This window comes from Ranitomeya variabilis, chromosome 4 (genome assembly GCF_051348905.1).
Source record: "Ranitomeya variabilis isolate aRanVar5 chromosome 4, aRanVar5.hap1, whole genome shotgun sequence".
Lineage (NCBI taxonomy): Eukaryota > Metazoa > Chordata > Amphibia > Anura > Dendrobatidae > Ranitomeya > Ranitomeya variabilis.
The window spans coordinates 43,555,209-43,570,892 of NC_135235.1; the positions used below are offsets into that span (position 1 = coordinate 43,555,209).

At 38.3% G+C, this 15,684-nt stretch overlaps 1 protein-coding gene across 34 annotated transcripts in view; it reads right to left on the reverse strand.

Moving 5' to 3' along the window:
• Positions 1 to 15,684, reverse strand: part of EBF3 (EBF transcription factor 3) — a 192,478-nt gene that overhangs the window by 23,192 nt on the left and 153,602 nt on the right. For all 34 annotated transcript variants that reach the window (XM_077258403.1, XM_077258414.1, XM_077258394.1 and 31 more), the window contains exon 11: positions 4,115 to 4,203. In XM_077258403.1, the coding sequence (XP_077114518.1) occupies positions 4,115 to 4,203 (89 nt within the window). The remainder of the gene's footprint in view (positions 1 to 4,114; positions 4,204 to 15,684) is intronic.

The window sequence follows — 15,684 nt, forward strand, 5'->3', positions numbered from 1 at the left end:
GGCTGACTGATGGTCCGGAGAGATGTCAATCAGGCATGTCCAATTGCAGACAGCTGATCGAATTGTTCTCCCCTAGATAAGTTGCCGGCCAATGTCTTAGTAATAGAGAATAAGTTCTCCTGTGTTCGGGGAAGTTGGCTGAGATGATCGGCTTAAGGCACTGCACGGTGGTTGCCTGTCTGCTCTGAGAACAAGAGACTAAGGATGATGATATATCACTTCCTGATCCTGTTCTTTTTCAAAATATACTGTTGAAAGACCCCAATATAACTTGAAAGGAAGATCATTCTTGCTGGATAATATTATTCTAAATTGTATGACCAGCGTGGTATTATGCTATGCTTCAGATACAACTATGTCTCCCGACTCCCCCATTCCGGCCAACGGTGCGGATGTTTAACATGGGATGAATGAAGTAAGCCACTGGCCCATAAGGCCTGTCTCCTCAAATAAGACAACAATTGAACATGTGGAACTGCAACTGCCTGATTCTATTTTTCCTTAAATGTGCTGTTGGAAGTCCCCAATAAACATTGGGTGGTAGCACGTTCTCACCAGCTGGTATTAATGTAATGCGCATGGCTAGCCTGATCATTTCACATTTGGTGCACACATTTAGTGATATTACTTGTTTTAGCCTTGGGGCCCAAAATGTTATCACACCATCCCTCTTTGCTAAATATGAGCCGGTAAAATACATAATCCGACCTTGAAATTGGTTTACGAAGTCCTATGTTCATCATACATGACAGCCTAGATAATCATTTTGTAGCACGAGGAGAGGTGTAATATTTACTGGCTGTCTCTATCTGGGACAAAGATTGGGCATGCTGCCCTTGCCCTATATCTAAAATACCCAGGCACATGGACCCTCACTCCTTGAATAAAAAAAATAAAACTTTGACTTCTTCTTGAATCACTACAAATCACGCCTTTACAAAAGCCACGGAATGATATAGATCAGAATCCGTCCTGTGCAACGTGATGATTCATGTGCATAAACAACAACCGGCAGCTTTTGTCTGGTGCATTTAAATGAAAAGTCCCTCTAGATATTAATATGTGGACTTCATTTGCTCGCTTGCTAAGTCAGGGACTTATAACAAAACCTTTGTAAACAAAAGATTAAACTGAATCGAGCTTTAGAAAATGAAAGGAAAACAAGAGTCACATAATCACAGATCAGAGTGGGGCTGGTTAGATGGAAATCACTACAGGCTACTGGAGTGGAAAATGTTTAATTGAACTATTTCATTATGCAGGAAGTTTATGTTCCCCTCGCAGAATCGAAATACTTGTATCACTCCCCCCACCCTTTCTTATTTCTTTAAGAAGTGTTATCTTTGATTTATTCCACCACTACATACAGAAACTCTCCGCTTTTGTAACGATTGGGCTTTATTGCAAGAATTTCCGGAATCAGAAGTAACTACCGATCAATCTTTACAATAATAAAAATGCGGCCAACATTTTATTGTATTTCATTCTAATTTTTACATTAAAACACTCGGCATAGCGTTCTGTACAAGGTGAAGGGTGGCAGTCTTATTTCCAGGCAATCTATCGGAATTTTTTGAGACATGAGGCATAGTGTGCCTCACACTACTTGCACGTAATAAGAGCCTAAAATTAATAGAATATGTCGGGTAATGTATCGCAGACTGGCTGACTTCATGTCATATGTTTGTAGAACCATCCTATGCCCTGTAAGTATCTCTCAAAATACTTTACAAAGCTTTAAAGAAACACTCCCATCAAAGTGTTTATCCTCTTAATATATTGCAATAATCATATTTTATAGCATTCTGTACTTACAATTGCTCATTTCACCTTTCTACCCAGCTAATGCTTCTCTTTTCCATTAGGTCTATGACATCATGTGATTAATAACTGACAAGTTGAATCTAAGCTCTATGTAGAAACAGGAAGTCTCTTTCCTCAGGCATCTGTCACCCCCCTCTTCAACTCCTGACCCAGCTGCTCATCTACTCCCCCCTGCCAGGGGCTTGGCAGTGATGTTGAATTGTAGTTGTGTTGATGACTCATGCAAGGAAAAGAGACCTCCTGTTTCTACATAGAGCTTGGAAGGATTCAGCTAGTCTAATTTTTATCACGTGATGTCATAGACCTAATGGAAAAAGAAGAATTAACTGGGTAGAAAGGCAAAATGAGCAATTGTAAGTGCACAATACTTTATATTATGATGACTGTAATATAGCAAGAGCATAAAAACTTTGATGGGAGGAGATGTGCTTCTTTAAGGCCCCCCATGCATTTAAAAATTGTACACGAGACTAAGGGTACCGTCACACAGTGCAATTTTGATCGCTACGACGGCACGATTTGTGACGTTCTAGCGATATCGTTACGATCTCGCAGTGTCTGACACGCAGCAGCGATCAGGGACCCTGCAGAGAATCGTACATCGTAGCAGATCGTTTGAAACTTTCTTTCGTCGCTGGATCTCCCGCTGTCATCGCTGGATCGTTGTGTGTGACAGCGATCCAGCGATGCGTTCGCTGGTAACCAGGGCCGCGCTTAGTAACCCGATGTTTACCGTGGTTACCAGCGTAAAAGTAAAAAAAAACAAAAACGTACATACTCACCATCTGATGTCCGTCAGGTCCCTTGCCGTCTGCTTCCCGCTCTGACTGTCTGCCGGCCGGAAAGTGAGAGCAGATCACAGCAGTGGCGTCACTGCTGTGCTCTCACTGTACGGCGGCACTCAGTCAGAGCAGGAAGCAGACGGCAAGGGACCTGACGGACATCAGATGGTGAGTATGTACGTTTTTTTTTTTTTTACTTTTACGCTGGTAACCACGGTAAACATCGGGTTACTAAGCGCGGCCCTGCGCTTAGTAACCCGATGTTTACCCTGGTTACCCGGGGACTTCGGCATCGCTCCAGCGCCGTGATTGCAACGTGTGACCGCAGTCTACGACGCTGGAGCGATAATCATACGACGCTGCGACGTCACGAATCGTGCCGTCGTAGCGATCAAAATTGCACTGTGTGACGGTACCCTAAGGTCTGCCGATATTGGGATTGGCTAGCAAACTAATTTCTGTGGGCCTCCAAACTCACCACCAACAGATGAAGTAAAAGAGATATGACACCATGCCACATGGGTTAAGTAACTTTACTTTTTGGTAAATATTGGAGTGCTGCCTGCTTTTACTTCTTTATATGTTTTTGCAAATAACGGATAACTTTCTTGGAAGGCTTTGCATCCACTGTGTTTGATATACTGTATAGTGTGCTGTTCCATTTTTTAAAAATCTATCTATTGATCAAAAAAAATGGAGTCAGCACATCAATATTAAAAAATAGAAAATTATTTAATGGCCCATAGTGGCAAAATTTCGGTCCATATGAGGACTGCTTGAGAAAGGACCTCATATGGATTGAAACGTCGCCACTATGGGCCATTGAATAACTTTCTATTTTTTTTTCACATTGGTGTGCTGCCTAAATTTTGGGGGATATATTGGAGGATTGATTGTACCAGGAAGGTTTTCCATCGTATTGTTAATTAATTGGTAGTGTTGCACCTATCTATTATCTATCTATCTATCTATCTATCTATCTATCTATCTATCTATCTATCTATCATCTATCTATCTATTATCTATCTATCTATCTATCTATCTATCTATCATCTATCTATCATCTATCTATCTATCTATCTATCTATCTATTATCTATTATCTATCTATCTATCTATCTATCTATCATCTATCTATCTATTATCTATCTATCTATCTATCTATCTATCTATCTATCATCTATCTATCTATTATCTATCTATCTATCTATCTATCTATCTATCTATCATCTATCTATCTATCTATTATCTATCTATCTATCTATCTATCTATCACCTTTTTATGTATCTGTCTATTATCTATCTATCTATCTATCTATCTATCTATCTATCTATCTATCTATCTATCATCTATCTATCTATCTATCTATTATCTATCTATCTATTATCTATCTATTATCTATCTATCTATCTATCTATTATCTATCTATCTATTATCTATCTATCATCTATCTATCTATCTATCTAATTAAGTTTTTGTAAGTAAATAAGTAATAGTGTATTACCGACCTTTGGTAACCGTTCAGGGTCTCCTGGATGTCTTGGAATAACTTTTTGTAATCTCTGGAATCCATAGTCTATGGTTGGTTCGTTCAGTGCTGGAAAACAGAAAACTTTCCGATTAGATTTACCCAATTAACATTACAACTATATCCACACAAAAACAGAGTAATCCATAAAATAATCCAAAATATTTACAGCGATACGTAGCACTTTTCTACACCTCCGGATACTGTGCCTCTATGGGATGTTATACTGAACCACTCACCCTAAGTAACTGCATAAAGTTTTCCAAAAATGACCCCTGTCCCCGACAATATCATAATACAATGTGACTTTGTAAACAAATAAATGAATGAGAAGAACATGCAAGAGCTGAAGGCGAGATCAGCAGGTCATACACAGCGCTGCGCATAGACATGATATGACGGCTCTATCAAGCAGAGTATTTCATACTAGCAGCAAATTTACGGCTAACTGGCAATTATGACATATGCCTGGCTATTGCCTGTTTCAGATTTATCCCCGTGGTCTTTTTTGTCTAGCATATTGCCTGAGCACAAACTAGGCAGGAGGAGCACTTAATCTTGCACAGCTTTAATAATCTGTGAATGGCTGACTACAAACTGATGTAAGGCACTATCATTCTACTGCTGCAATCCACTAGCCTGGTGAAATTGCGGACCACAAATAGTAATTAATCTCACCCACCCCCCTCAAATTGTAATTTTGACTATGAACTGCGCCTGGTCGTAAATCAACGCTATATGCCGCGGTGTACAGTGCATGAATCATGATCGCGAGTGTGTTGGACTCCACACATTGTGTTTAACAAGCTTTAGAAGAAGTCGTAGGGTTTTATTATAGCACTGGCAGACGCCAACAAAAAAAAAAAAAAAACAAGCCTGGAGGCCAAAGCGCTAGAGTTAAGATAAAAATACTTATTAGTGTATATTACTCCGTGTTACAGATATCATTTTTATCCCAGTAACTCTATAGTGAAAGTGAAACATTTATCATCGTAGCTTGTTCTTTTTCTTTCCGACAGAAGAATACGTCTCAATTACTCATTGCTCAACTGGAAACTAAAGTCAACCATAGATGCTTAGGGCCGATCAGTCAGTCAGATCGCTGGGATAACGGATTGGCGCCTCGAATAAAACCTCTTTCACGTTTGTCAATGAATGATACCAAATTTTTGGAAATGTTGTCAATATTTTTGTTAGAAGCATGTGTAGTCCAAATGGATTGGAAATGTATTATGGTGTTGTCTAACTTGGAAGTTAGTAGCAGAAAGACCCTCATCAATGAGCCAAAGTGGAGTGCAGCTACAAAGAGTTTTTCACATTCTTGGACTTTGCATTCCATGGAAGGCCCATTGACCGTGTATTCTCCATTTTTACACTTTTACAATTTTTACAATTAAACACTTTCTGTTGGGTTTCCCTACAGATTACAGCTGATCATTGTGGATCAAACATCTGACAAAGTTAGATTGGTCAACAGCTTTTTCTCGAAACCTCCAATATTCCAAGTGTATGTTTTTTCTTAATAGGGAGAGGGAAGGAAACTCTTAAAAAGTAACTATCATTTTCATTTTTATTTAATAAATCAATAGTACACAAGAGGATTAGCAACTCTGGAATATATCTTATCAGAAAAAATGTGCTTCTTTCTCCACCTGGACTGATCTTTCATTCTCAATTCAGGGGTAAAATCTGTGTTCAGTGAAGACAGATTTTTCCCATTACTGAGATAGAAGATGACAGTTGGTGATTATAAAATTCTATGGAGGATGGAGGAGCTAGAGGTAGATACACACATTCTTAACCAATAATTACATTTCTCCATAGAACTTTATGATGTACACCAACTGTCATCTCCTATCTCAATAACGGAAAAATCTGTGTTCACTGAATACAGATTTTACCCTTGAATTTAAGAATGTTCAATGTACAATGTACAATGTTCCTAATTTTCACTTGTACTATTGATTAAAACGATGATTACCCATTAAGATAAAAAATATTAGGAATACTGAAGTCAAACATTCAGATCCTTTTTCCTCCACTGACCTAAAACACCACCATGCTCATTGTTTTACCGGCTGGTCCATCCAAAACTGGCAGATCTGGTCACTTAAATGAAGCACTCCTCCTACCATCAAATTTTTCTCTTCTTAATTTATTGTAATCATTATATTATACAGCCCTGTGTACTTACAATTGCTCATTTTACCTTTCTACCCAGTTAATTCCTCTCTTTCCTCTGCTCTGAGTAGAAACAGGAAGTCTTTTTTCCCTGCATGAGTCATACTCCTCTTCAGCTCCTGACCCTGCTGCTCCCTCCTCTCCCCTGCCAAGGACTTTTGCAGTGATGATGACTCGGGCAGAGAAAAGCAACTTCCTGTTTCTACATAGAGCTAAGAAGATTCAGCTAGTCTGATTTTAATCACGTGATGTCATAGACCTAAAGGAAAAGAGAAGAATAAACTGGGTAGAAAGGCAAAATGAGCAATTGTAAGTACATTGTGCTGTATAATATGATGATAACAAGTTATTAAGAGGATAACATTTTGATGATAGTGCTTCTTTAAGTAACAAGACAACCTATGATTGTTGGAATTTGTAGCCAAAGAAGCTGGAATAGATGAATTCTCTATGAAGTCATTTTTGTCTATTGATTCCTAGTCTACTTGAATCTGACCAGTCTTACAGAACACAGTAAAGGATGATGAACTTAAAATAAGGAAAACAGAATTATTAGCTATGATGACTAAAAAGTGTACGAGTTATTTGTCTAAACAATTGAGCACTCATCTTGCAGAGAGTCGTCCGTTGTGTGCACTCGATAACATGACAGAAAGTTGAAGACTGCAATTTGATTTGACATTCCATCATGTATTCCGGAGACAAAGGTCCACATAGGAATGTGCAGTAAGACATTTTCTTGTTAATAAAGAATTGATCCAATGTATTGATTTTACATGACACGGCTTTTTCTGCGTTTTTTTTCTTTCTTCTGTTCCTGTCTACAGCAAATGCAAAGGCTTTTCAAAAATATCTTGGCATCTGTGACACGGCAGAAGTCCTAACTCTCTCTGATGCATATTCCATATATATAGGACCCACTTCATAATCAGGTCATTAATCATCAGACGCTGTCAGCAGTGACTGCGGGGACAATTTGTCATGTCAGTACCTACGGTCTAACATTGGTGCTCAAGTCTAAAGTCTCAGATGACAACTTGGACTTGGGCAAAAAAATAAAAGATTTTACCTAATAAAAAGATTTCTTAAGGAGTTATTTATTAACTATGATAGTATTCATTTTCATTTAGAACAGAGACAGTTCACAAGGTATGGAAAAATCACCAACGATCTACACCAGCAGGAGAAGCATCGGGGACAACGCATCGGGTCAACCTAGATGGACTACACACCCAAACTATGAATGTTGTTATAGTCAATGATCTGGGTCCTACTAGAATTATAAAAAATACCACAGATGATTACTCAACCCAGACTAAGAATAAGATATAGTCCTAGACATAAACCCTAAGAGTGGCATGCAAATAGTCAAGATGGATGACCAGACTATGAATTCTTGCATAGTCCTAGACATGGACCCCAAAGAGAAGCTTAAATGAGTCCTGATAGACGACCGATGTAGACAATGACCCCTATTTCTCAAAGCTCCTTTGCCAGAAAAAGTAGAATTTTTTTTGTGAAACTCCACCTTAAAATTTTGCAATTTCTGGTGTTTTTACATCAATTTGAAACAACTCCGCCAAAATGGGTAGACTTGGTAAGGAGCCGGGGTGGTGCATAGTTGCACCCGCCTGTCCAACTCTCTCATGCCAGAAGTGATATTCTAGCTCCCAACTGGAGTAATATTCCTAATGTGGCACATGGTAAGATGAATCTAATTCATTAAGTGGCGGGCGCCTCATAGTGAATTCTACACATCATACTATAGCGAGCTCTATCAAAACGATCAGCGTTTATAATGCCAGTCTTCACGGATCGACCACTATTTGTTTTGGCATTATTCTAGATCCTAAGGATAAGTCCACATGGCAGCTTTGGCAGTGGAACATCAAGAATGCAATGTTACGATGGAACATCGTGCACACATTGTGGCATCACAACAAGACACAACCGTGGTTCAACTGTTGCCAAAAAACAAACTTTCTGGATTTGGGGGGGGGGGGGCAAATTGCATTTTTTTACAGGAAAAACAGAACAATGAAAAGTTACATGACTTCAAATGCAGAAATGTGTTGGTATTATTGTAATAGATGTATAAAGATTGCAGCATGGGTTTGGACTTGGACCTTATATTTCAGTTAAATAAGGAGCCTGTTTGTAGCCTTTAATAAATAGACATAGTGGGGAAAAAAATCTTGTACATGTGCTATTGACTAAAGGTCATTTTTGCAGTTACCTCTTCATCAGTTTTCATAAATGTCTCAGTATCTGTCCTGGACTAGATGACAAGATATTCCCATGCTTTTGTAACATGCTAGAGTTTCTCCTGCGTCTATCTAATTACTGTGACTGTTTGACTTAATGAAGCCAGCATGATGAAAGGTGGTCAAGAAAAAGATAGATGGCTTTATGCTATTGATTTCATGCAAATGTTAGTGACAGGTGATAGAAGCTTTAATGCAAGCTTTATGACTCGTAATAACTATAGGCTTTCATCTCAGAACAGATATTTCCATACGTTTGAGAAGCACTTATGGGGCCTTCCCTTTGTAAATGTAATTGAGAGTGTCATCGTGACCTGTCTCTGGATTCTGAATGTGTCACTTCACATGGTAACGGAGGGTATGAAACTATCGCTCATTGTTATTGCAGTGCGATGTGATGTAATTTATAGGTTTTTTAGAGAGCACTATTCAATATTGTGGTTGGAGTGTTTTAATACATTTCCTATGATTTCGGTAATTATTTACAAAGGTTCTGACTTTTTCTAGAATTGATATCATCCTCTACAATACAAATTTGCTTAATTCATACTTGTCTCTACAATAATCATAAGTAAAAACTACCTACACTATTGTTACTTGGGGTACAGCTCATGCTGCTGATATTCTCCTTCCCGATAGTCATGTGTAACGTCAGCTGGCGGCGACCTACTAGAAGATGATTCCAGCCTTCTCCCCGACACAAGAAGCTGGTGGAGAAGTATTGAACTTTTTTACTCTAGTGGACATCAATGGGAACGGGCCACCTCCTGAACTTATTGCCAAGTGACATCTTGTGTTTTCCAGTCTCCAGCTTAGCTCTTCTCCTGAAGCAACAGGTCAATTGTGTATTGGCCAAATGGGAAACCCTTCCAAAACGGTAACGACAATGACAAGTCTCTTGTCCTTTTGGAAGAGTTTACATTTGAGCTAATATGCAGTTGTTTTTTTTCCTTATGGAGGAAAATTAATTTTCATTCTTTTTTCCAATGGAACATTAATGGTTCATAAGCCTTTGGCTGGGTTCAGACACCCATACTAAAACTCGGGGAAAATGAATTGCAGATGTGACGGCTCCATGAGCTCACCTGAAAAGGAGATGAGTACAAGAGCTGTCTGCTATTTACATATACTAGTCAGACCAAATTCACCCATGCTGCCATTTTTTCCATGCAGACCATGTGGATAATTGGCCATATGCACTAGCATATTGGTAATTATGTATGTGCATGTGCTCTCCATGGGAGCTCTGTGGCACACACATGGACAGCACATGGCTATATAACACGATCATCTGAATGAACCCTTAGGACTTGTACAGACAACCGTATTTTTGATCCGAGTGCAGTATGACAAAACATCGGATCGCACACGGACCAATGTTAGTTTATGTGGCTGTGCACATGTCCAACTTTTTCCTCGAGTTTACTTGAGGAAAAAAATGTCAGCAGACATGATTTGCATTCGAAAATCGGATCGCACTCAGCCATGCAAGTCATTGAGTCAGATGACATCTGCGTGCAGTCCCATTTTCACAGACTGACAGAATGGAGAAGATGGAGAATCTTTTTTTCTCCATTTTCTCTTTCTCTGAGAAAATCGGTTCCCACTCTGATCAAACTTTAATCAGTGTGATTAGTACAATCGGACCAATGAGAGCAAATACGGTTGTCTGCGCCTGCCCTTGAGCTTTGTCTTCTCAAGTGTCATCCAGCGGCCTCCCTAGTTGAGTCCTTCAAGTAGTTTAGTAATAAACCCTAAAGATCATAACAAAATAATACAATTGTCTGAATTCATATCTGTCAGTAACCGAGAAGTTTATTACTCTGGTGCAGAATAAATTGGGGAAAGTAAATTTCCCAACACGCTCATGCCTACCCTACAAGGACTGAAACACGGTGGAAAAAGAAAAGTATGATCTTCCACCCTGCTGCTCGACAAAATGAGGAGGAGAAAAGATTTCACTGGCAAAATCTTCAAGTGAAGTAGGAAACGTAAGACCTTTTCCACACATCTAATAAATCGCGAGTGTGCGGAGTTTACAAGCCAAGAGCCCAGCAGAGCCAGGGCAAGGCATTGGCACGTCCCAGTCACACAGTACTGAGCTAGGCCAATCAATACCACTTTCCTGTTTTAGAACTGGGTAATTATGAGGTGGAGAGATTGCCTGACCTTTCACCTGAACTGCATTACTTTGCTGATATTAAGATAAATTGCCTGATTTTGGGTAAACATATGCTGCAATTCAAACTGTCAGCACTGGTTTGCTCAGGGATAATTTGTATTGATCTCCCAGCGTCTTCCCAATTTTGCTTACTGACCTCGTGGATAATTAGAGAAAGGAGCCTTGGGTAACTTAAGAGTCATGGCTGAAGAAGAATTACATGAAGGAATACAGCCGACTGTGTTTATAGTAATATATGTAAGCTATGCGCTGTGTGCCGGTATGTCGAGCTCAACGCATGACAACCTCTGTTCGCGAGCGCTAGTATTAGATATCAGCTGTTATCATCTCTGTGTAGAAGTTACCCGGCAGCTATCACGCAATCATATTATATCCCATATAACATATACATTCTAATATGGCTTAATTTAGAAAAGATTTGATATTATCTACTGTTTTTCCCAAGATGCCCATAAACTACCAAAATTTGCCGAAATGTACGGTTGGAGCTTCGATTAGTGTATTAATGGAAGCTACCATTTGATAGAAAACTATTCTGTAACCTAATGTGTCTTCAACGCCAATCATCTTGCCTCACTTATATCGGAATATCTCAAGTCAAGAAGAAAGGTAAGGAAGGACACATCTGTTCATTTCATAAAAGGATTCATATTGTCTATAGTTTTGCCCAAGGTGTCCAAAAACTATGATAATTTGCCAAAATGTACGGTTGGAGCTTCGATTAGTGTATTAATGGATAGAAGATCCATTAATAAAAAGATAGAAATCTACTATGTAACCTAATGTGTCCACTTTTACAATTGTGTGAATTTCATAAGGACTTTAGTTATTCTCAATAAGACACATGAAGCATAACCAATGCCTGATAGCGTAAAGTCAGCTTTTTTTCAACGCCGGTCTTTTTGCCTCATATATCTAAGAATATCTCAAGCCATGAAGAAAGGAAAGGAAGGATACATCTGTTCAATTCATAAAACAATTCATATTGTCTATAGTTTTGCCCAAGGTGTCGATAAATGACCAAAATTTGCCAAAATGAATGGTTGGAGCTTCGATCAGTGTATTAATGGAAGCAACGGTTTGATATAGATCTATTCTGTAATCTAATGTGTCCTGTCCACCCTTATGTTTTGGAGAATTTCATTATTACTTTAAAGTCTTATGGCAAAAACTATTCTGCAATCTAATATGCCCCTTTTACATTTTTGTGAATGTCACTTGGACTTTATTTATTCTCCATAAGACACATATAGCATAACCAACGTCCGAAAGAGTAAAGATGATTTTTGTTTTTCAAAGCCAGTCGTCTTGCCTCGCTTATCTAAGAATATCTCAGGCCAAAAAGAAAGGTAAGGCAGGACACATCTGTTCATTTCATAAAAAAATTGATATTGTCTATAGTTTTGTCCAAGGTGTCCATAAACTATCAAAATTTGTACAGTAGGAGCCTTGAATAGTGTATTAATGTAATCAACAGTTTGATATAGATCTATTCTGTAATCTAATGTTTTCACCCTTACGTTTCTGAGAATTTCATTATTACTTTAATGTCTTACAGCAAAAACTTGATACATTCTCAAATTCTCAAACAGACACAAATAGCATAACCAACTCCCGATAGAGTAAAGCAAATTTTTTTTTAAAGCTGGTCTACTGGAGCCATTTATGCCGCGACATCCGAAGGCAAGAATCAATACGATTCTGTTAACACCTTTACAATAGAAAGTAGATACGTTTTCATCCAGACACCTATAGCAATACCAACCTTGGTTATTTCGTTCCACTTATGTTAGAACATCTTGAGCCAAGACGAAAGGTAATGAAGGACAAATTTGTTTATTTTTGTTTTGACCAAAGTGTCCATAAAAAAATTTTTTTTTCCCAATCAAAAATGTTTAGTATGAGCCATATGTATCAATGGTTGCAACCAAGTACCAACTAATGCAAATGCCTCCAAATTTACATTTCTGCTAATTCAATTTCTCACAAATGTAATACATTCTAATGCAGACACATATAGCATAAACAATGCCGATAGAGCCGAGCAAAAAAAAAAAGTTGGTCATCTTGTGGTTTTTTATCTTGAGATATATTGAGTTATTGAATTAATGGGAAAGATAAGTAAGGGCACATATGTATTTCTAATATAGTATTTGGGTTTGATGTAGTTTCTTGTACTTTATACAAACAGGGACATGCCACCCCTTTATGAGCCAGACATTTCATCTATGTAGTTTCCCATGGTCAGTTGTCTCAACACTTGGGCTGGGTCCTCCTGTGCCCCCATCTACACTGATGTCGTCTGACACAGGGTGACCTTTTAATACTTGAGACAGGATAGGACCATCCCGATTGGGTACACCTTGACATGGTAGAATGACTTTTATGCTTTTTTTGCTCAAAATGGCGTTAACAAAGTACCCTATGTTATTTACATGTCCTAGTACTATTCACCTATTCCAAGTCATATGCTCATTTGTTTTTTTCTTGGGTTTTCTCTAATCTAGTAGCCAAGAACATCTCGCACGGGGCAATGCACACATCGAACTACTGTTACAGTGACGTTATTCTGGCACTATGGTTTTGAGATTTTAAATTGGTGGTTCTGGAAGCAAATGCATAATGATACCAAGGATAAAAGCTGAAAATCAGTCTTCGTATTCTCCTTTGTGAAAATGTGATCCTTCCAATAATTACAGTCAAGGCTTCAGGCTTGTGATTTACTAAAACAGACTAATTGGAGGGAAAAAAATATATATTGTCTATAGATCTTTGAGCAGGAAGACAATTATATCATTCAAGATATGACAGATTTCCAGCGTGTTATATCAGAAGTCATAAAGCAGGCGTCCCCTGTGAAATATCTCTATATTAACTATGCCATAAGATATTAACATTCCTCATTTAACGGGAGGCCTTTTATCTGTTTGAAATACATTATTCGTCCTTTTAGAGATAAACTGTATTAATATCCATTTGAGCAGGCTACTGCGGCCTAATGCATAGTAATTTTGGTTGGAGAGCTGCTATTTTAGAATAGGGAAATTACGCAGCAATAAAAAGCTGAATGAACAGGGGAGCTGAAAAGGAGAGAATCACATTCCATGCCAAATGAGGCAAGCAATCAGACGGCCTCTGAAAGAAGCAGATATCCTGTTATCATACGCAGGCCAACATCCAGAGCGGGTCATACAAATAGGGACTGACATGACCAAATATACTCAATGGTTCCTAGACGATGAAATCGCCTACAGCTCAAGGAGGATACATATTTAACTACTTCTGAGTGCTCTGGACTTAATCTGCATGCTCTACATGCATTCAAGTCATAAGAGAAGAAACAAGCTAAATATTTAAGTCACTCTAGTGTACTTGGGGGATTAATCGTGGCGCAATTGATAAAATTTTAACAGCGCGTGATGTCAGTTCATGTTGAGAAGCTGAAGCCAGTGCGGCAAGAGAAGATGATATGAGGGTACCATCATGAAGCATTGACCAGGAAAGAACAGGAGAATAAACATTTTTCTTTGTGATAAAATGTTTTGTTATTATTATTATTATTATTATTATTATCCCCTAATGACAGCCCTAAGTTTATCATAATAGTTCATGGTATATAAAATTTGTCTAGGTTCTCGCTTATACATTGCACATTCTTCATGCTTTGTTCCTTAATTGAGCATGCTCTTTGCTGTTCTCTATTGTTGAACATCTTAATCTTTTTCCCCAGTTGAGCATGCTCTTTATTCTGATACATAGTTGAGTATGCTCTTATTCTGCTACATCGTTGAGCATGCACTTTATTCTTCTCTATATTTGAGCATGCGCTTCATGCTTCTAAATAGTTAAGCATGCTCTTTATTTTTCCCTATAGTTGAGCATATTCTTTAGTCTTCTCTATAGCTAATGATGCCCTTTTTTTGTCTCCATATTCAGCATACTCTTTATTGTCCTCTATAATTGAGTATGCTCGTTATTCTCTCTAGTTGAACACACTCCTTATTCTTCTCTATAGTTGAGTATGCTCTTTATTCTTCCCTATAGTAGAGCATACTCTTTATTCTTCTATATAGTTCAGCATGTGCTTTAGTCTCTATAGTTGAGCATACTCTTTATTCTTCTCTATAGTTGAGCATGCTCTTTATTCTTCTCCATAGTTGAGCATGCTCTCTATTTTTATCCATAGTTGAGCTACTCTTTCTTCTCTATACTTGAGCTACTCTTTCTTCTCTATACTTGAGCATGCTATTCATTCTTTTCCGTAATTGAGCTACCTTTTCTTCTCTATACTTGAGAGTGCTCTTTATTCTTCTCTATAGCTGAGCATGCTCTTTATTCTTCTCTATAGCTGAACATGCTCTATATTCTTCTCCGCAGTTGAGAATGCTCTACATTCTTCTCCGCAGTTGAGCATGCTCTATATTCTTCTCTGCAGTTGAGCATGCTCTATATTCTTCTCCATAGTTGAGCATGCTCTTTATTCTCTAAAGTTGAACATGTTCTATATTCTTATTTATATGAGTCTAGTGCTTATTCTTCTTCTTCTATCCTTGTCTCTATGGGGCATACAGTGATGTTTTCCCCTATGTACACATAGTTTACACACGTCTGGGTCAATTCCATAGACAGCCACTTAACCTTGTGCATGGAAACCCTGGGACACCAGGGTACCTATGTGAATACAATCTCCTTGGTTGTACTCCATACTTATGGCTCAGTACTGCAAGGCAAGAGTGCCGGTCATCTATGTAGATAATACATATCATAAACTTTGCTAGTGATCCATTAGTATTATTAGGATGAGAAACATTTGTAATGGAAACAACACTTAAAGCGTATTTCTAATTATCAGCTGCTTGTCCAAATGTTGCTCTCAAGCCACTGTGCAGAGGTTCCCATCCTTCCATTTAGCTGCTTGGTTGG